The sequence below is a fragment of the Centropristis striata genome, chromosome 10, assembly GCF_030273125.1.
Source record: "Centropristis striata isolate RG_2023a ecotype Rhode Island chromosome 10, C.striata_1.0, whole genome shotgun sequence".
NCBI lineage: Eukaryota > Metazoa > Chordata > Actinopteri > Perciformes > Serranidae > Centropristis > Centropristis striata.
Genome location: NC_081526.1, coordinates 32,824,025 through 32,840,199, shown reverse-complemented (window position 1 = coordinate 32,840,199; position 16,175 = coordinate 32,824,025). Strand labels below are relative to the sequence as shown.

The window sequence follows — 16,175 nt, the reverse complement described above, 5'->3', positions numbered from 1 at the left end:
TCGCTTGAATGGGCTATGTACAAATGAGGGACCATTTTCCTTAAAAGACGGAATATGATAATTTTCTCTTAACTATATTGTCATATTTGGGAAAAACTCTCAGAAAGCCTACATAATCAGTGTCGTGGACCTACATGTTGCTACCTGCTGGGACGTGTAACCTTGAATTCTGCCTGCCCGGAACGACTGAAGCGGACCGACGCTTTCTCTGTCTAACCTCCACAGAAACTGCTGTAACTGACCGTCGTCGGAGGTCGGAGGTCGGGTAGTTTTAACGTTAACTTATGTCTCAGGATTTTTTTTAAAGATAAGGTTTTTTTTCCCCCCTTTTTACGCCGATTTTTACAATGGGAGTAGTACTACGGAACCTCCAAAAGGTGGTGCCTCTCCGCCGAGCCAGGCTGCGCAAGGACGTGGACACACTGAGACACATACTGGGCATCCACAAGTTTGACCTGGGCATCGTTTGCGTGGATAACCGAAAGATTCAGCAAATAAATAACATATACAGGAAGAAAAATATGCCCACCGATGTCCTCTCATTTCCATTCTACGAGGTAAATATTCCTTCATGTGACAGTAAACATAGGGGGTCACCAGGTTGGACCAAGAACCCTCTTTTAGCGTTAATTAGTGGGAATGGCAACTTAAGCTGTTATCGGGACCACCATCTCTACTCATACTGTTGGGTTTTATCACCAGTTCTTTGCAACCATGACTCAGCACTTTAAGACAACTGCCTACATACACATCCGTTTCTCCCTGATTGCTGGCTGCTCTGTTTTGCTCTTAAGTTGTTTTGGGGACCTCTGTCTCCACATACTGTTATTGTGTTTTATCACCATCCTGTGCAACGATTGTGGACACATCTGAGACACATACTGGGCATCCAGAAATTTGACATGGGCAACTAGAAACTGATAGGAGGGGGTCACCAGGTATGACCAAGAATCCTCTTTTAGTGTTAATTAGTGGGAATGCTGGGGGCATCATAAGCTGTTATTGGGACCTCTGTCTCCACATACTACTATTGTGTTTTATTACCAGTTCTCTTCAACCATGACTCAGCACTTTAAGACAACTGCCTACATACACATCCGTTTCTCCTTGATTGCTGGCTGCTCTGTTTTGCTCTTAACCCTCTATGGTACGCATTATGATGCCAGTTAGGAAATAAAAGTTTGGAGTGATTTTTTTGTCTTAAAATTTACTAAATAAACATATTCTGAAGAAAATGTATGATTCATTTTTTTTTTTGGGGGGGGGGGGTTTGTTGCCCATAGGCAACATTGTACCATAACGATGCACAAGTGAAAAAGAGAGGTTTTGAAATTCATTTTAACATAATTTATTTAATAACATGTATAAAAGATTCAATAGCTTCAATAGGGTACAATACATAACATTTTAAATTTTAAAACATTATAAAGGGAACTTTTTTAACCTGTTTGCTGTAGGCAACATTGTAACATTGAACCAAATTAAAGCATTGCTATTGGTTCCCTATACTCTTCCCTCTTTTTTAAAAGCATTGCATCTCTCAAAAACATGCTTTGTAGAAATGTGACAGGCCAAAAATGTTATGTTGCCTGAGGGCAACACCGTACCATAGAGGGTTAAGTTGTTTTGGGGACCTCTGTCTCCACATACTGCTATTGTGTTTTATCACCATCCTGTGCAACGATTGTGGACACATCTGAGACACATACTGGGCATCCAGAAATTTGACATGGGCAACTAGAAACTGATAGGAGGGGGTCACCAGGTATGACCAAGAATCCTCTTTTAGTGTTAATTATTGGTGAATGCTGGGGGCATCATAAGCTGTTATTGGGACCTCTGTCTCCACATACTACTATTGCGTTTTATCACCAGTTCTCTTCAACCATGATTTAGCACTTTTAAGACAACTGCCCACATATACATCAGTTTCTCTCCATTTCTGGCTGCTGTATTGCTCTTAAGGTGTTTTTGGGACCTCTGTCTCCACATTCAACTATTGTGTTTTATCACCAGTTCTAATCAATTCCAGGATTCAGCACTACTGTTTTCCTACTATTTTAACTTTATTTTACCCCTTTAAGCCACCATTGCAGTGAAGCGTCAACTCTTCGATTAAGTTGAAAATATTCCATGTTGTTTACATTATTGTTATTGTTCAACTTTTTAAGTTACATTCATATTAATTGCACCCAATCCCCATTTTCCAACTAACCCATACTTTCCCAACTAACCCATAAATTCTTGTTTCAACTTCTTCTGACACATTTGAGCCACCATTGCAATGTAGTGTCAGCTTTTCAATGTAACGTAATCACAATTGAAATAGTACTTTCTCTTGTATTTAGGACATGAGGCCTGGCAAGCTGCCTTCCCCCCTTCATAGGGATGAGCAGAACCTCGGGGACATTTTCTTGGGGGTCGAGTTTGTGATGAAGCAGTGTAGGGAGGACTCCCTAGATCTACATGGAGCCCTCACTGTGAGTATCTTTACCACAAGCTGCAGCACTGTACACTATGTTTGTTGGTAAACATTCCTGTGGCATCTCATAGAAATGTTGATTATTTCAAATATATTTCCGCCAGTAAAAGAAAAGGCTGCAAGTCATTATGATGAGATACTTTCTCAAAATAATGACTCAGAATGTGTAACGACACAACTTAGTAATTTGAGATACTAACTGATTATTTCAAGAAATTTCTCATTATAATGACAAACAGGAATTTTTCTATACGTTTCTAATATTCAACCTTGTTTTCGAAATGCATCCTCCTTTAATGGGTTCAGATTTGAAGTGGCATTTTCTTTCGACGTGCTAGTTTTGTGAGAAGTTATTATACATTTTTCAGTAAAACTGCCTTGATCAGCATCTCGTACAGTAATTTTGTGTTGGCAGTGACATTAATTGTTCCTCGTGTCATGTTTTAGGTTGTCACTGCACACGGTATCTGCCACCTGTTGGGCTACAGACATGAGACAGAGGAAGAATGGACTGAGGTTTGTATGAAGGTTACAAGTTAATGTGCAAAACACATTAAAATAATCAGTTCAATCAAATTTAAATAATGACTTAGTAATTAAAAATGACTTAATAATTCAGAATAATGACTTAGTATCTCTATAATGATACAGTAACAGTAAATTATTTAATATCTCAATATAATGCAAAATGTCTTGGCTTTTTTTTTTTAGAAAGTTTAATTTTAAGATGCTACCTGATTATTTCGAGAAACGTCCTTAATTTTTTTTTTTTTTTAGAAAGTTTGTCACTAAAGTGATTTACGGGATCTTTTTTCCCCTTTCAGTGGCAGAAATGGGCTTCCACAGCCTGTAAAGCACCATAGGGGGGGTAATATGTTTCATTTGTTTCCAGATGCTGCAGAAGGAAAACTACATACTAAATGAGTACAACAGACTCACAGGGAGACATCTGGAGCCACTGATGAAGAGGTGCAGTCAGGATAGGTGACAGTGACGGTCACCTGTTAACTACACAGCTGCACAACGGTGCATTATGGTGCTTTATGATGTTGTTCACTGCCCTGTAAGCAGGTGGACTAACTGTTCAGACTGTGGTCACTGTCCTGCCGTTTCTCCACCATCACAATCTGCAGCTACTGCTGTTCAGGACTTGACTCCCCTGGCAGCAGACAAACAGCAGTACGACTGTGGATCCTGTTCAAACACTGGATGTGGATGAGTGTTGTTGTACGAGTTTTAAATCAAATTAAACAGTCTGTGCACGTTCACTGTAATATTTTATTAAAATCTGCTTCAGGAAGTCAGTTGTGTATGAAGGGTAGAAAAAGCTGTTCATTTTTTACTTCACAAATACATTGTGCCCTCTTTACATTGCATTCGGGACAGGAAGTTCGGGAAAGAGCAATGTTTCAAAATTGAAATCCAACGCTGACAGAAAAATGAACTTTTTGTTTGAGAGTGGACTTTGCCTGTTGTCATCACAGAGCAACAGAATACTGTACCGGCCAATGATAATGCACTCTTTATAGATGGCTGTCTGTCAAGAATATCATGGTTTATAATGCTCTGTTATATAGATTTTCTTATGTTGTGAGGGGCATTTAGAAAACTTTTTCAGGTGGTCTGCACATTAGCCATGGTGTTCTGAAATGTGATTTAATTTTTTACAGTGGTGACAAAAAGAGCTGTACAACCAGTTTCTTATATTGAAACCAGTACAGGAATAACAATACTTTTGTTCCATTCTATAAGCAAGCACGTCTGATAGGAACTAGGTGAACAGGTTTACAGCAGAGGTCTAACATGTCAAGTACTGTATACTGGCCTTAAAGATGTTGAGTTTAACGACATTACTTTATAGCTAGCTTCCCTGGTGGTCTAGTATTAATAACTTCTATTTGCCGTGGCATATCTTTATGGGTTGGTTTACAAATCAACCCTATGTTGCAATAAATAGAAAATCTGTTGGCTTTTTATAAAGGAAAATCTGACTTACACATTGTTGAGGTTTGACAAACATTTTCAAAAGCAAGGTTGTGCAACTTTCAAAGTAAAGCTTGTGTACATATTTATAAAAAGTGTTTTCTCGGGAGGCACAAAGTCAAAATCCCAAAAGAAAGTAGGCTTTACTGAGAAAAACTCAGTAAAAACAGGCTGTTATTGAGCTTAGTGATTTGTTTTTTTCCAAATCTATAATATGGAGACAACCACACACACAAAATAGTTTGTAAGTCAAGCACAAAAGCAACAGAAAACATCCACGCACTCAGTGACAGAAAGCTGATTTAAATTGGCCAGTTTGTGCCAGAACATAAATATTGCACCAAATGTACCCGCTAAATACAACACCCCTCTAACTCTATAATAGCTTATACTCCAACATAGAATATATCTTTATTTAGTTTATATGGGAAATAAAGGGTCTGTAAAACATACAATATATGATGCACCAGTGGCACCTGGTGAGTGAAAGTTGATCTGAAGTGAAACAGCATTAAAATTGAAAGAAGTATCAAGAAACGAAGAAAAAACCTTTACAAAACAGTTGTTTGATAAAAATCATAGCAAAGAAAAAACTCCAGCCCCAAACTCATGGAGTCAAAATTTGATCCACTGAACATTTTAACTGCATTTCTGGTATCTTAAAGAGTCTCGACAGTCTCGGCAGCGCCTGTGTTGGCATTTACAGGTGCTAATTTAGCATTTAGGGATTTGTAGAGGACAACAAGTGCCTGAAGACGACCACAAAAGGACGGCAATCAGTAGTTCTCAGGGTTGTTCAGAGGAGAGCTCCATCTACTGGGGTACAGCTGTGGATGAGTGTGTGTGTGGCGGTGCTCAGAGGGGCTGCAGGACGTTCCTGCCTGCCTCTGAAGTGATACCGGCTCCTGATTTCTCCATTTCAGACAGCTGCTCAAACATATCCCTGGGGACACACGAGAGAAGAATATGAGCAAGTTAACCCATTGACGCCTAAAACGCCTGTAAAACCTCTGGGCGATTTTAAAATAAGCCCCTAAAACCTGAAGTTTTTCTTGAAATTCAACAGAAGTGTCAACACTTCTACTAAATAATAGATTTTTCAGCCTCTGTAGCAGATAGAAATGAAATTCAAAAAGTATTTCAGAGCTTATACAAATACAGTGAACCCTCGCTATAACGCGGTTCACTTTTCACGGTCTCGCTGCTTCACGGATTTGCATCATGCATTGTGTTCTGCATTCTGATTGGCTAAACAGTCTCTCCGCGTCTTCTCTACCTGTGTGTCAATAACGTTATGGTTTAATATGTACACGTACGTAGAAGAAAAAAACGCCACAGAGCGGAGTCAGGATGCAGCGGCTCAGTCAGAAGAGCAGTGAAATACTGTACTGTACACGTGAGTCACTATTTGTCCTACTGTACTTTGTATTTTTTTTCATAATCATTTTTCATTTTCTCCCGTTCCAATCCGTCACGGTGGGGCGGTGCTGATCCCCGCAATATTAACCCTTCAGTTCGTATTGATGATTTAAAATTATTATTTATTTATTTATAGCTATATTATTTTACAGTACAGTACAGTAGTTATTTGTAAAAAAAAAAACTACTATTAAAAAAAAAGTACTTTTATTTGTTAAACAAATGCTTGGGCCTGTAAAAAGGTTTTGTTCCTTGCTTTCAATGTTTTATGGAGTATTTCATTGTATAATAACTGTAAAAAAATAAAGGTTTCTACTTCACGGATTTCGCCTATCGCTGGTTCTTTATGGAACGTAACCCCCGCGATAAACGAGGGTTCACTGTACTACAAAGCGACGTATCCGCTTTCCAGGCTTCAATGGGTTAAAGCCAACTCATGCAATCATGTTAACCCATGCGACGAATGTGTTAACTGGTGTCTGCTGTTTTCCGTGTTGAAAAACTTCAAGACTAATCGACTCACTTGTGCATGTAGAAGAAGATATATCCGCTGCGGTCGCGGTCTCGCTGCACGGCTGCTTCCTGCGTGCGCGACACGTCCAGGTCGTTGTAAGTCAGCCACGACTGCTTCTTCATGTCGTACACGTCACTGATGTAATGGCCTAAGGTGGAAAATAAATCAAGTTTATTTCTGGACACTCACAGGAGGACAGGTAGTGATGGCAGGATCTCATTCCAGCCAAACATTACACCAGGTGATGTCACTTGAATGCTTAATGTGCACCAGCTTAAATAGTGCAGGCAGCAGGTAGGCCACAAGTACTAGGAACTCTGATTGGAGCCAAGCTGCAACCTCCGTGTCTGAGCATGGAGCAAACCAGGAAGTGACTTAAGCTGCATTCTACCAAAGATAAAGAATCGTATGATTTGGGGCGTGGCTACCTTTGATTGACAGGTGGCTAACAAGACGAGCCTTCTGCAGGAGAGAGGCGGAAGAATGCGTATCCCCGGCAACGTGTCAATAAAGTTACATATAACGTTATATAGATATAAAAAAGGACGTTTGATCTCATAACTTTGATCCTTTCACACTGTATTTTCACTTAATGACAGATTATTTGAACGTTTTGTTCAGTAAAAATGTCTTGTTCAGCGTTTGGTTGGACTAACAGACACTCCAAGGAGTTGCTGTTCAGTTTTCTGAGGTAAGTAACATAAGTTTTGTTTTTTGCCAAAACTAACATCCAGTTAATGCAAACATGAGTCAGTCAGGTTGAGGTGTAGAGAGGCGTGTAGTAAGTGTCGTCAGATCCCTCTCCTCCTCCACAGTCCAAATATGGTCTGCTCCACGTATCTGAAACAAGATGGCGGCGAGTGTAACGATGAACTCGATGCTTCCAACGGGCCACGTCACGGTGACTGCGTCCATTATTTATATACAGTCTATGGTTGGAACATACACCAAAAGTATTGTACTTATAACACTGAGACCATCAAACACTTATCTTGATAGGCTCAGAGTGGTGCTTCTGTCTCCTTCATACAAGCACTTAAAACCAGGAACTGAGCTGCTCAGGTTTTATGAGCTCAGTCTGACACTGCTAATGGTTTTCCCTGCTCTTTTGTAAAAAAGGATGGTTGTAAAACAACACATAACTTCAGGGTTTTCCCCTGCCATTATAAGCCATTTAAATAAAAAAAAACAATTAAGCCACAGTTTTGGCCCACTGCCAAATCCAAATGAATGTGAAATATGAAAAGCAGCAACTCTACATCGCGCACTGGTCTAATTTCACACATCTACCTTTGCAAACCTACATTTTACTCAACACGTATTGAGTAGAAGAATAAAAAGCTATGGCTGCGGCAGAGATGGGATTGTTTATTTTCTCGTTTATTATTTTATTTTATTTTTTATTTTTTTAAAGATATTTTTTTTGCCATTTTTGGGCTTTATTGATAGGACAGAGTGAAGGGAGAGACAGAGGGGAAGACATGTGGGAAAGGGCTCCGAGTCGGATTCGAACCCGGGCCTCCCGCTTACGGGGACAATGCTATTATTTTATTATTACGTAACTTCTCTTAGGCAAACCCAATAACACTCGGTGATGCTCGTCTAACTATCGTTTGACCACCCGAAAGTGAGGAACAAATCTCCCATCTGCAAATGGATAACTTGACCAAGACCTTTTTGCTTTGTTGAAAGGAAAATCGTGTCGACACGAGGTAAAATCAGTCCAGACGGCTAATTCTGGCTTACCATTTTAAGATCAATTACTTTATTAAAACCACAATGGGGAAATTCAACCTCTGCATTTAACCCATCCATATTTTTTTTTTTTTTACACACAAATGAAGACACAAGGAGAAGTGGGCAGCATATTTCTGCACCTGGGGAGTTGTTTGAGGGGCTAGGTGCCTTGCTCAAGGGCTCTTCAGTCATTGACCTGTCAGTCCTGGGATTGGAACCCAGCGACTCTCCAGTTACAAGCCTGATTCCTAACCTCTAGGCCACGGACTGAAATATGTGTGTTGTTTCTTTGTGACCCATGTTAGGTAACGTTAGATCGGCAGATTTGTGAACTTGGTAGTGAGGTTGTATCTGTCTCCTGATGATGCTGAAAATTATGTTTCTAACATTACCGTTGATTTGTCTGGGATACTCCATGTTGACTGACTTGCTGGATTCGTCAACTGTAAAAGTCATACCTCCACACTCAGTTCAGAATTTAAACAGCGCTCTAACATAATGAGTGTGACGAGAGTTTAGCTGTGCATTCAGATGAAAAATAAATGCCCTCGGCCAACACGCTCCTCCAACAATCCAGGGAAACCCCTGAGCTTGCAAAATGGTCATCTAGATAGACATCAAGATTTATCTACAGAAGTAGTACAAATACACACCAGAGAAAAGGGTCCTCAGGCAGTTTCTATAAGATGTGGCAGCCCTTTACCACATACATTGAATCTCTGAATATTGTAGCAGAAACCTGAGCCCCCCCCCTATTTATTAATTTTAAATTTTAAATTTAATTTACTTATTTATTTTTTACTTATTTATTCCTTATTACTTTATTTTCAATATTCATATGTATATGTGTATGTATGTTTTTATCTATTTATTTATTTTTAATGGCTATGTATCTGTATCTTTCCTTAGTATTATGTCTCTTCGCTTTCTGTTCCCTTGTTTGTAACCTTAGCCTTGCACATGTATGTCGTGAGTATGAATGGATTGAATGTGTGTAGTTCAGGGTGGGTGGGTGGGTGGTTAAATCTGGGCCGATATGTCCATAATAACTGGATCTTAAGCTTGTTTTGGAACCATTGTCTTTTGTAAGAACTGAGATCCTGACTGTTTGTAAAGAAAGAAAAAAACAATAAAGAAAGTCTGGATTAAATACACACCAGAGGAGGAGCTGCTCCCAATGTGACTGACGACACTGATGAGTCTGAAAGAGTTGGCCAAGTCTCCGCTCTGTGGGTGACAACGTTTATAAGAAGGTTACAAAGTATCAAAGTGGGTCAGTGTATAGAATGTACAGGTGCATCTCAATACATTAGAATATGATGGAAAAGTCCATTTCCAGTAGTTGACGTCAAACAGCCCCAAACAAGTATTGAGTCATATAGATTACATACTTTTCAGAGGCCAACATTTTCACATTAAACATACTTTTTAAAATTGGTCTTTTGTAATATTCACATTTTTTTGAGACACTGAATTTTAGGTCTTCATGAAATGTAAGCCATAATCATTATAATTAGAAGAATTTAAATAAATTAAGACTCGAAAGATTTAATTCTGTGTGTAATGGATCTATATAATGTGTTATTTCCACTGTTTTAATTGAATTACTGACATAAATAAACTTCTCTATGATATTCTAATTTATTGGGATGCATCTGAATACTTCAGGCATGTGCAAACTTTTCCATAAAGGGTAATGTAGCTGCAGATTTTTGTTCCAACCAATCAAGAACACACCTGATTCGACTGATCAGCTATTTGAACACTGGGATTAGTAGAGATTTGATAATTTGAGATTAGTAGATTAAATGACTCGTGCTTGGTTTGCAGGAAAACCTGCAGCCACATGGCCCTTTCTGGTTTGGACATGTCTGGTATACTGTATATTATTATCATTACATTATTATTATTATTGCAGATATGTTCTACACACTTTAGTTCCTTTATGCTAGAATAACTTTTACTTGAGGACTGTAGTACCCGATAGTGGCTGTTCAGTTTATTTTAGAAATAAAGTTGAAAAAAACAACCCAAACACTAGTATTGTACTTGTGATCGAGACCATATAACTTGTAGATGTAAGACAGCATGATGTTAAATACCTCAGCGTTCCTCTTCAGGTTCTCAGCCTCTGCTTCAGTGTACTCCATGTCCAGAACATCCTCGTTGCCAGAATCATCATCTGAGCAAAGTAACTCAGGCAGAGAGTTGTTAAACTCTGTCGGGTGAGAAGGAGATATTGACGCTGGTCATTTTCACAGCTCAGAGTCTGATAAATACAGTGTGAATGGTATTTGATTCACAAAAGATGCTCAACAACAGCCAAAAAACTGTTTGAGTGACTATCGCACTCATGAGATTCGACAGCTCTCTATGCAACATTCAATCAGCTTTGGTTCCTACCTTGCAAACTGAGCTCAGTGGCCCTCTTCAGATCATCATCCTCTCTCATCTCTTGGGCCTCCTGTATGAGAGGGGGAGAAAAAACAAGCTATTAGAATGAGATTTAGCATAAGAAAATTTAACATTTTCACTCAGGTCATGTCTGTGGGGGGTTCAATGTCTACTTGCTCTTCAAGTGCATGCTTCAGTTAGATCAATATCAGCCATAGACTGTAATGTAACACCGCCTCAGCCTAAATAGTCAACATTAAATGGATGGAATGAAGGAAACATTTCATTGTGTTACAAATTGTGGTTTCCTTATTTAGCAGTCACCACGACTACTATTTAGTCTACATATATTGCACAGGGCATCATTTAAAGGGATAGTTTGGATTTTTTGAAGTGGGGCTGTAGTTACCCACATGTATTACCTGCAACAGAAACGCTCTAGGCAGGAAGAACTACTTTTTCTCAACCGTATAACTTCTATGTTCCTTCACATAAGCGCACTTATATCATTTGTGATACCACAGATCAGCTGCTTTGGTCAGAATGGCGTAATACAGCTAAGGTTTATGGTTGAGAAAAAGTAGTGCCAAATGATATGACTGTGAATAGCAACTGTAATTTTGTTACTTTTCTGAGTAAGTGTAGTATTGCTTACAATTCAAATAAAATACCTATACTACAGTTACTGCATACTTAGTTATGTTTTGCCTCAATAGCAGCACTGATCTATACACAAGTACTTGCTATTTAACCCTAACCCAAGACAAATGTTATTTCATTATGTGAAGGGCGAGTACACACCACTTCTCCACTGCCACATTCTGTCATTCTTCCACAAAAAAAAGGTGCACAAAATGACAAATGAAAATCAGAAAAGGTTTAAAAACAGTTAAAAACAGAAAGGTTTAATGAAATGACTCTCATCACAATTTAATGAGATAACTTGCAACTAATTTAATACATGTCAGAAGACGCTTATTACATTTTAACGGCACTATTTTTGGCTAATGACATTTACTAACTTTTAATACCTTTTAAAACCACGCGGACACCCTGAGACCATCATCTACTGCAGGTAATTCACCGACTGTGGGGAAGTACCTCATACAACCACACTTAAAAAAATCCAAACTTTGTTCCATACAGTGTCATGTGGCCTTTGATCTTACATGCTCCTGGAGGCTCTGGGCCAGAGCCTGTTGAAGCTCCTGTTCTTCCCTCTCTTGATCCAGGTTGTACTGCTGGACCCAGTCCAGTTCCCCCTGCTGCTGCACGCTCTCTGGAGTCTGGTTCTCCTTGTTCTCATCCATGGTCAAATCCAGGGAATCCAGCACATCTGTACAACATCAACAACATGCTCGAGTCAGTTAACTTTACACTAAAAGCTCGGGAAGTGCCTCGAGTTTAACAATGACAATGTTGTGATAAAGATGACATCTTTCATAGAATATGGGACCCTTTTATGTTATACATTGGTATGAATATTTCAACCAAATTTACACGAGGATTTACATAGGACTGGAACATGTGGGGTGCTTAACTGTCATTTATTTTTGTATCTATATAATTTCTGAATCATCTGTCGAGATATATATATATATATATATATATATATTTTTTTTTTTTTTCTCTTTGTCTGTGAGCCGAGTTGTAGTGTAGTATAGCCCAGTGTGGGTTCTTTTTATTTTATTTTATTTTTACATATTCTATTTTATTTGTTTGATTGTTCTTTGTGTTTGTTTGTTTTCCACTGTGTGCTGTGAAAACCAATAAACATAGTTTAAAAAAAACCCAATGACAATGTTGACGTTGTGACTACCTGCAGGCTGTTTGCTGTCTGTTTCCAGCAGATCTGTGTGATAGGCCAGGTCATGGGCATCTGTGTCTCCAAAGCCAGTGTCGGGGCTGCTGGTTGGCTCGTCCTCCAGCGGGGGCGGAGCCGAGAGCCCGGCCTCTTGACGACTCATCTCCAGCACGGCTGCCAGCATGTCATCATCGTTAATGCCGCTGAAGTCTGCCGAATCTATCGTTGCTCCTCGCTGAAGACACGCAAAACAGTGACAGTGTCAAAACAGCAACAAACAAGAAAGAAGGCAGAATCACGAGTACAGCAACAAATGCTGACCTCCTCCGGTCGGTCGTCATCGTCAGGCAAACAGCTGCTGAGGCGGCGCTTGCGACTCGTGTTGACCTTTCTGTTCAGCTCCTCCTCACAGTCAGAGTCCACCAGGATAGACGTGCAGCTGGAGTTGGCCGCCTTCCCTCCAATCCTTCTACACAAACAGTCAGAAGCTCAGTGATTCCATTTACTTTTATTTTTTTGGAATCACATTTTAACCCATAAGAACCCATGGTGACACCCGTGCATCAAACACTTTTAACCTCCTAGAATCTCCCATATTCAGCTTTATGCTTCACCATAACTCATTAAATCCCTAAGAGACGTATACTGTGTGACTGGAAACAGAAATGTGTAAAAGTAGCTCATTTTAAAAAGCTTTTTTTGTTACTAGGCTAACTTTAAACCCATTTAACAATTCTAATCCATGAATAGGATGTCCTGTGTTGCATTTAACTTGTTCTGACCATATTTTCTGGACAAATTAAAGTCACAGTTTTGAGATGCAAAATAAAAAGGCAAATTTGTGTTCTGTAAGCAGAAAATGTGTCTAGTTTTTTTCTATTTTAAAAGAAGAAATATCATAAACATAAATACCATAAACGCCCATTGTAACGTATATGTCACATCACAGATCTTTGACATTTAGGGGTAGTGTTTTTTTTTTAAAACATCAGAAATGTGTTCAATGTGATCCACTTCTAGAACACATCCTTTAAGGATAACTGGGTCTGGGTTCTTATGGGTTAATAGCACATTACACAGTCATCACCATTATGATAACTGGCATTGTGATTAGGGCTGGGCGATATATCAATAAAAGAAATATTGATATTTTTTAAATGTGATATGGAAGTAGACCGTATTGCATATATCGATATTGTTCAATTTTTCCCCCTTTATATATAAATGCTACCCTTACTAGGGTTTGTCACATTTAGTACTTTGAATAAATAAATATCAATAAATATATTTATTTATTTATTATTATTGGCCTATTTTATTTCATAGGCGATTTAAAAAAAAAAAAAAAAGATATTTTTTTATTTAAGTGTGCACTTTATGGAGCTTTGATTTTTTTTAAAAAAGGTACTCCTGTTGTTACACAGTATTTATGTTCACTTAAATAAATGGTTTCAATAAAACTACTTGTGACACTTTGCGATAAAAATACTGTGATATATATCCTATATTGATATTCAGCCTAAATATATGGGGATATGACTTTTGGTCCATATCGCCCAGCCTTAATTGTGATCCATATTTTTCAGATTTTTATCTAGTTATAAACAGAAACGAACAGAACGTGGGGTCGTTTCCATCTACAGCAAGTAGTAGAACAAAAATAAATAAATAAAGTTACATAATATTAAACAAAAGAAGGGCATTTCAGGGCAATGAACAATCTCCACTTCGCCCAGATTTCCTCAAATTTGGCTTTCTGAAGCCTCACAGAGAAAGTGATTCTTTCAATTACAAAATTTCGCAGATGATGTCATACCACTTATCTATAGACGGGCTGTCTGCCATATCTTTGTTATTTGAGGATGTAGAGTGCAGAAGCACAAAAAGAAATTTATCCCAATTAAAAGCAATGCTTGCCCAAATATTCTCACCAATTCTATGTAGATTTTACGCCAGAAAGCATTTACATTTGGACAGGCCCATAAGAAGTGATAATTATTTTCCTCCTATGAGCCACAATTTCTCCAACAGCTGGAAGAGCCTGAGTGATGTGACTGATGAACAGGTGTGAAAAAGTATCTAGTGAGATTCCATTTACAAGTAAAAAACAACTGTTCACACTTTGTCCTTTTAACAATCATTTATATTCAACAAATCACACACACTTTTTTTGAAACGTTTAAGGCATTTTAAGGCAACAAGGTGCTTCTCCACACACATTTGATCAAGTTTTTTTTACTTTTTTAAAAGTCTTGCAGATCTAACAGCACTTACCGGAGAGGTGCTGTGGAGGAGTTGACCAACTGTGACGTTTTGAGTGTTCTGGACCTTTGAGGACAACGAAAAAAATGATCTGCTATAATCGCTCAGCAAAATAAGTAAATGCATGCCAAGTTTATGAAGCTAAATGAATCACTCAGTAGCTCAAGATGAACAGGTTCATCTCAATAACTTAGAAGATCATAGAAAAGTTTATTTAGGTCAGTAATTCAATTCAAAAAGTGGAAATAACACATTATTTAGATCCATTACACACAGAATGAAACCTTTCATGTCTTAATTTATTTCATTTCTTCTAATAATTATGATTATGGCTTACATTTAATGAAGACCTAAAATTCAGTGTTTCAAAAAAATGTGAATATTACAAAAGACCAATTTTAAAAAGTATGTTTAATATGGAAATGTTGGCCTCTGAAAAGTATGTCCATCTATATGACTCAATACTTGGTTGGGGCTGTTTGACTTGAAGTACTGGAAATGGACTTTTCCATCATATTCTAATTTATTGAGATGCACCTGTACTCAGAATGTGAAATGTTGTAACATTATATTTGAGGGTGTTTCGGATTACTTAAAAAAAAAATTTTTTTTTAATTAATTTAGACAAAACACAACACAGATCACCAATGGACAAACACAGAGAGAAAAACAAAAACAAAACAAAAAACACAACAACAACAAAATCACAAAACCAATGGATGACTTACATGGAGGCTTGGGAACTCCAGCCGAGACTAACAGGCGGTCGTGTGGAGTCGGTGCAGTGGGACAGCAGGGTCAGGTATCGGGGAATCACCACCTGCTGACCCAGCTTGCTGTTCATAGATAGCTGAGCGTTAAAGCTGTACCGTTTCAGGTGGAGGATGAGCACTCTGGGGAGGAAAGAGACATCACAAATCAAGTTATTGGCTTATTTGTTCATCAAGTGCTTCTTCCATTCTACTAGTGATTAACAAATGCTTACAGGAAGCAACAGTTGTCATTAAAATCTAATGTTCAACTGCAAGCATTTGACAATAAGTATGAAAACTCCTCATAGTGCATGTGCAATTCACTCTTCGTATTCTGTGTGTAGATACCTGGGCAGTTTGCTGAACTTATGTGTAACAGTCGCTGATTTCCCGTTGCACTTTTCACACGAGTACTCAATTTCTTCCATCTGCAAGATGAAAAAACAACTTCTTAAGGGCCTGCTTTTCATGCAGGAGTATTGATAGGATGCATTTTTGCCGTGGTTTGATGAAGGAGGAGAACAAGCTGAGAGGTGCTTCAGAGTGAATGAAAAAAGACAGAAACTTCTTATATGCTCATTGTGGCACGGTGCCAGTTATTCTGGTAAATTGAAGGTTGCTGAACTTTGTGCTTACATGGTAAAGTTGTCAACACACGTAATGTACAGTCATGGAAAAATCATTAGACCATTGTTTTCTTCAATTCCTTGTTCATTTTAATGCCTAGTACAACTAAAGGTACATTTGTTTGTACAAATATAATGATAAGAGTTTAATTTAAGAGCTGATATCGAGACATTTTTAATGGTTTTCTTGGCAATAACCAAA

At 38.4% G+C, this 16,175-nt stretch overlaps 2 protein-coding genes across 3 annotated transcripts in view; one reads left to right on the top strand and one right to left on the bottom strand.

Annotated features, from left to right (window-relative positions):
• The first annotated feature begins 30 nt into the window (after positions 1-30).
• ybey (ybeY metalloendoribonuclease) lies at positions 31-3,982 on the top strand. Its single transcript, XM_059342702.1, has 4 exons — positions 31-557; positions 2,349-2,480; positions 2,930-2,998; positions 3,375-3,982. The coding sequence occupies exons 1-4, from the start codon at positions 348-350 to the stop codon at positions 3,468-3,470; spliced, it is 507 nt and encodes a 168-aa protein (XP_059198685.1). The 5' UTR covers positions 31-347; the 3' UTR covers positions 3,471-3,982.
• Positions 3,983-4,847: 865 nt separating this feature from the next.
• usp37 (ubiquitin specific peptidase 37) overlaps positions 4,848-16,175 on the bottom strand; it is a 27,992-nt gene continuing 16,664 nt past the window's right edge. For both annotated transcript variants that reach the window (XM_059342693.1, XM_059342694.1), the window contains exons 14-24: positions 15,696-15,775; positions 15,324-15,488; positions 14,608-14,661; positions 12,655-12,802; positions 12,349-12,568; positions 11,699-11,865; positions 10,539-10,599; positions 10,238-10,353; positions 9,293-9,362; positions 6,408-6,546; positions 4,848-5,408 (exon numbers count right to left, since the gene is read on the bottom strand). In XM_059342693.1, coding sequence (XP_059198676.1) covers positions 5,321-5,408; positions 6,408-6,546; positions 9,293-9,362; positions 10,238-10,353; positions 10,539-10,599; positions 11,699-11,865; positions 12,349-12,568; positions 12,655-12,802; positions 14,608-14,661; positions 15,324-15,488; positions 15,696-15,775 — 1,308 coding nt within the window. In that variant the 3' untranslated portion in view covers positions 4,848-5,320. The remainder of the gene's footprint in view (positions 5,409-6,407; positions 6,547-9,292; positions 9,363-10,237; positions 10,354-10,538; positions 10,600-11,698; positions 11,866-12,348; positions 12,569-12,654; positions 12,803-14,607; positions 14,662-15,323; positions 15,489-15,695; positions 15,776-16,175) is intronic.

Coding starts and splice junctions, on each gene's coding strand:
- ybey (XM_059342702.1), top strand. CDS start 348: ATGGGAGTAGTACTACGGAACCTCCAAAAGGTGGTGCCTCTCCGCCGA. Junction 558..2,348: donor TCTCATTTCCATTCTACGAG/GTAAATATTCCT, acceptor TCTTGTATTTAG/GACATGAGGCCTGGCAAGCT. Junction 2,999..3,374: donor CAGAGGAAGAATGGACTGAG/GTTTGTATGAAG, acceptor ATTTGTTTCCAG/ATGCTGCAGAAGGAAAACTA.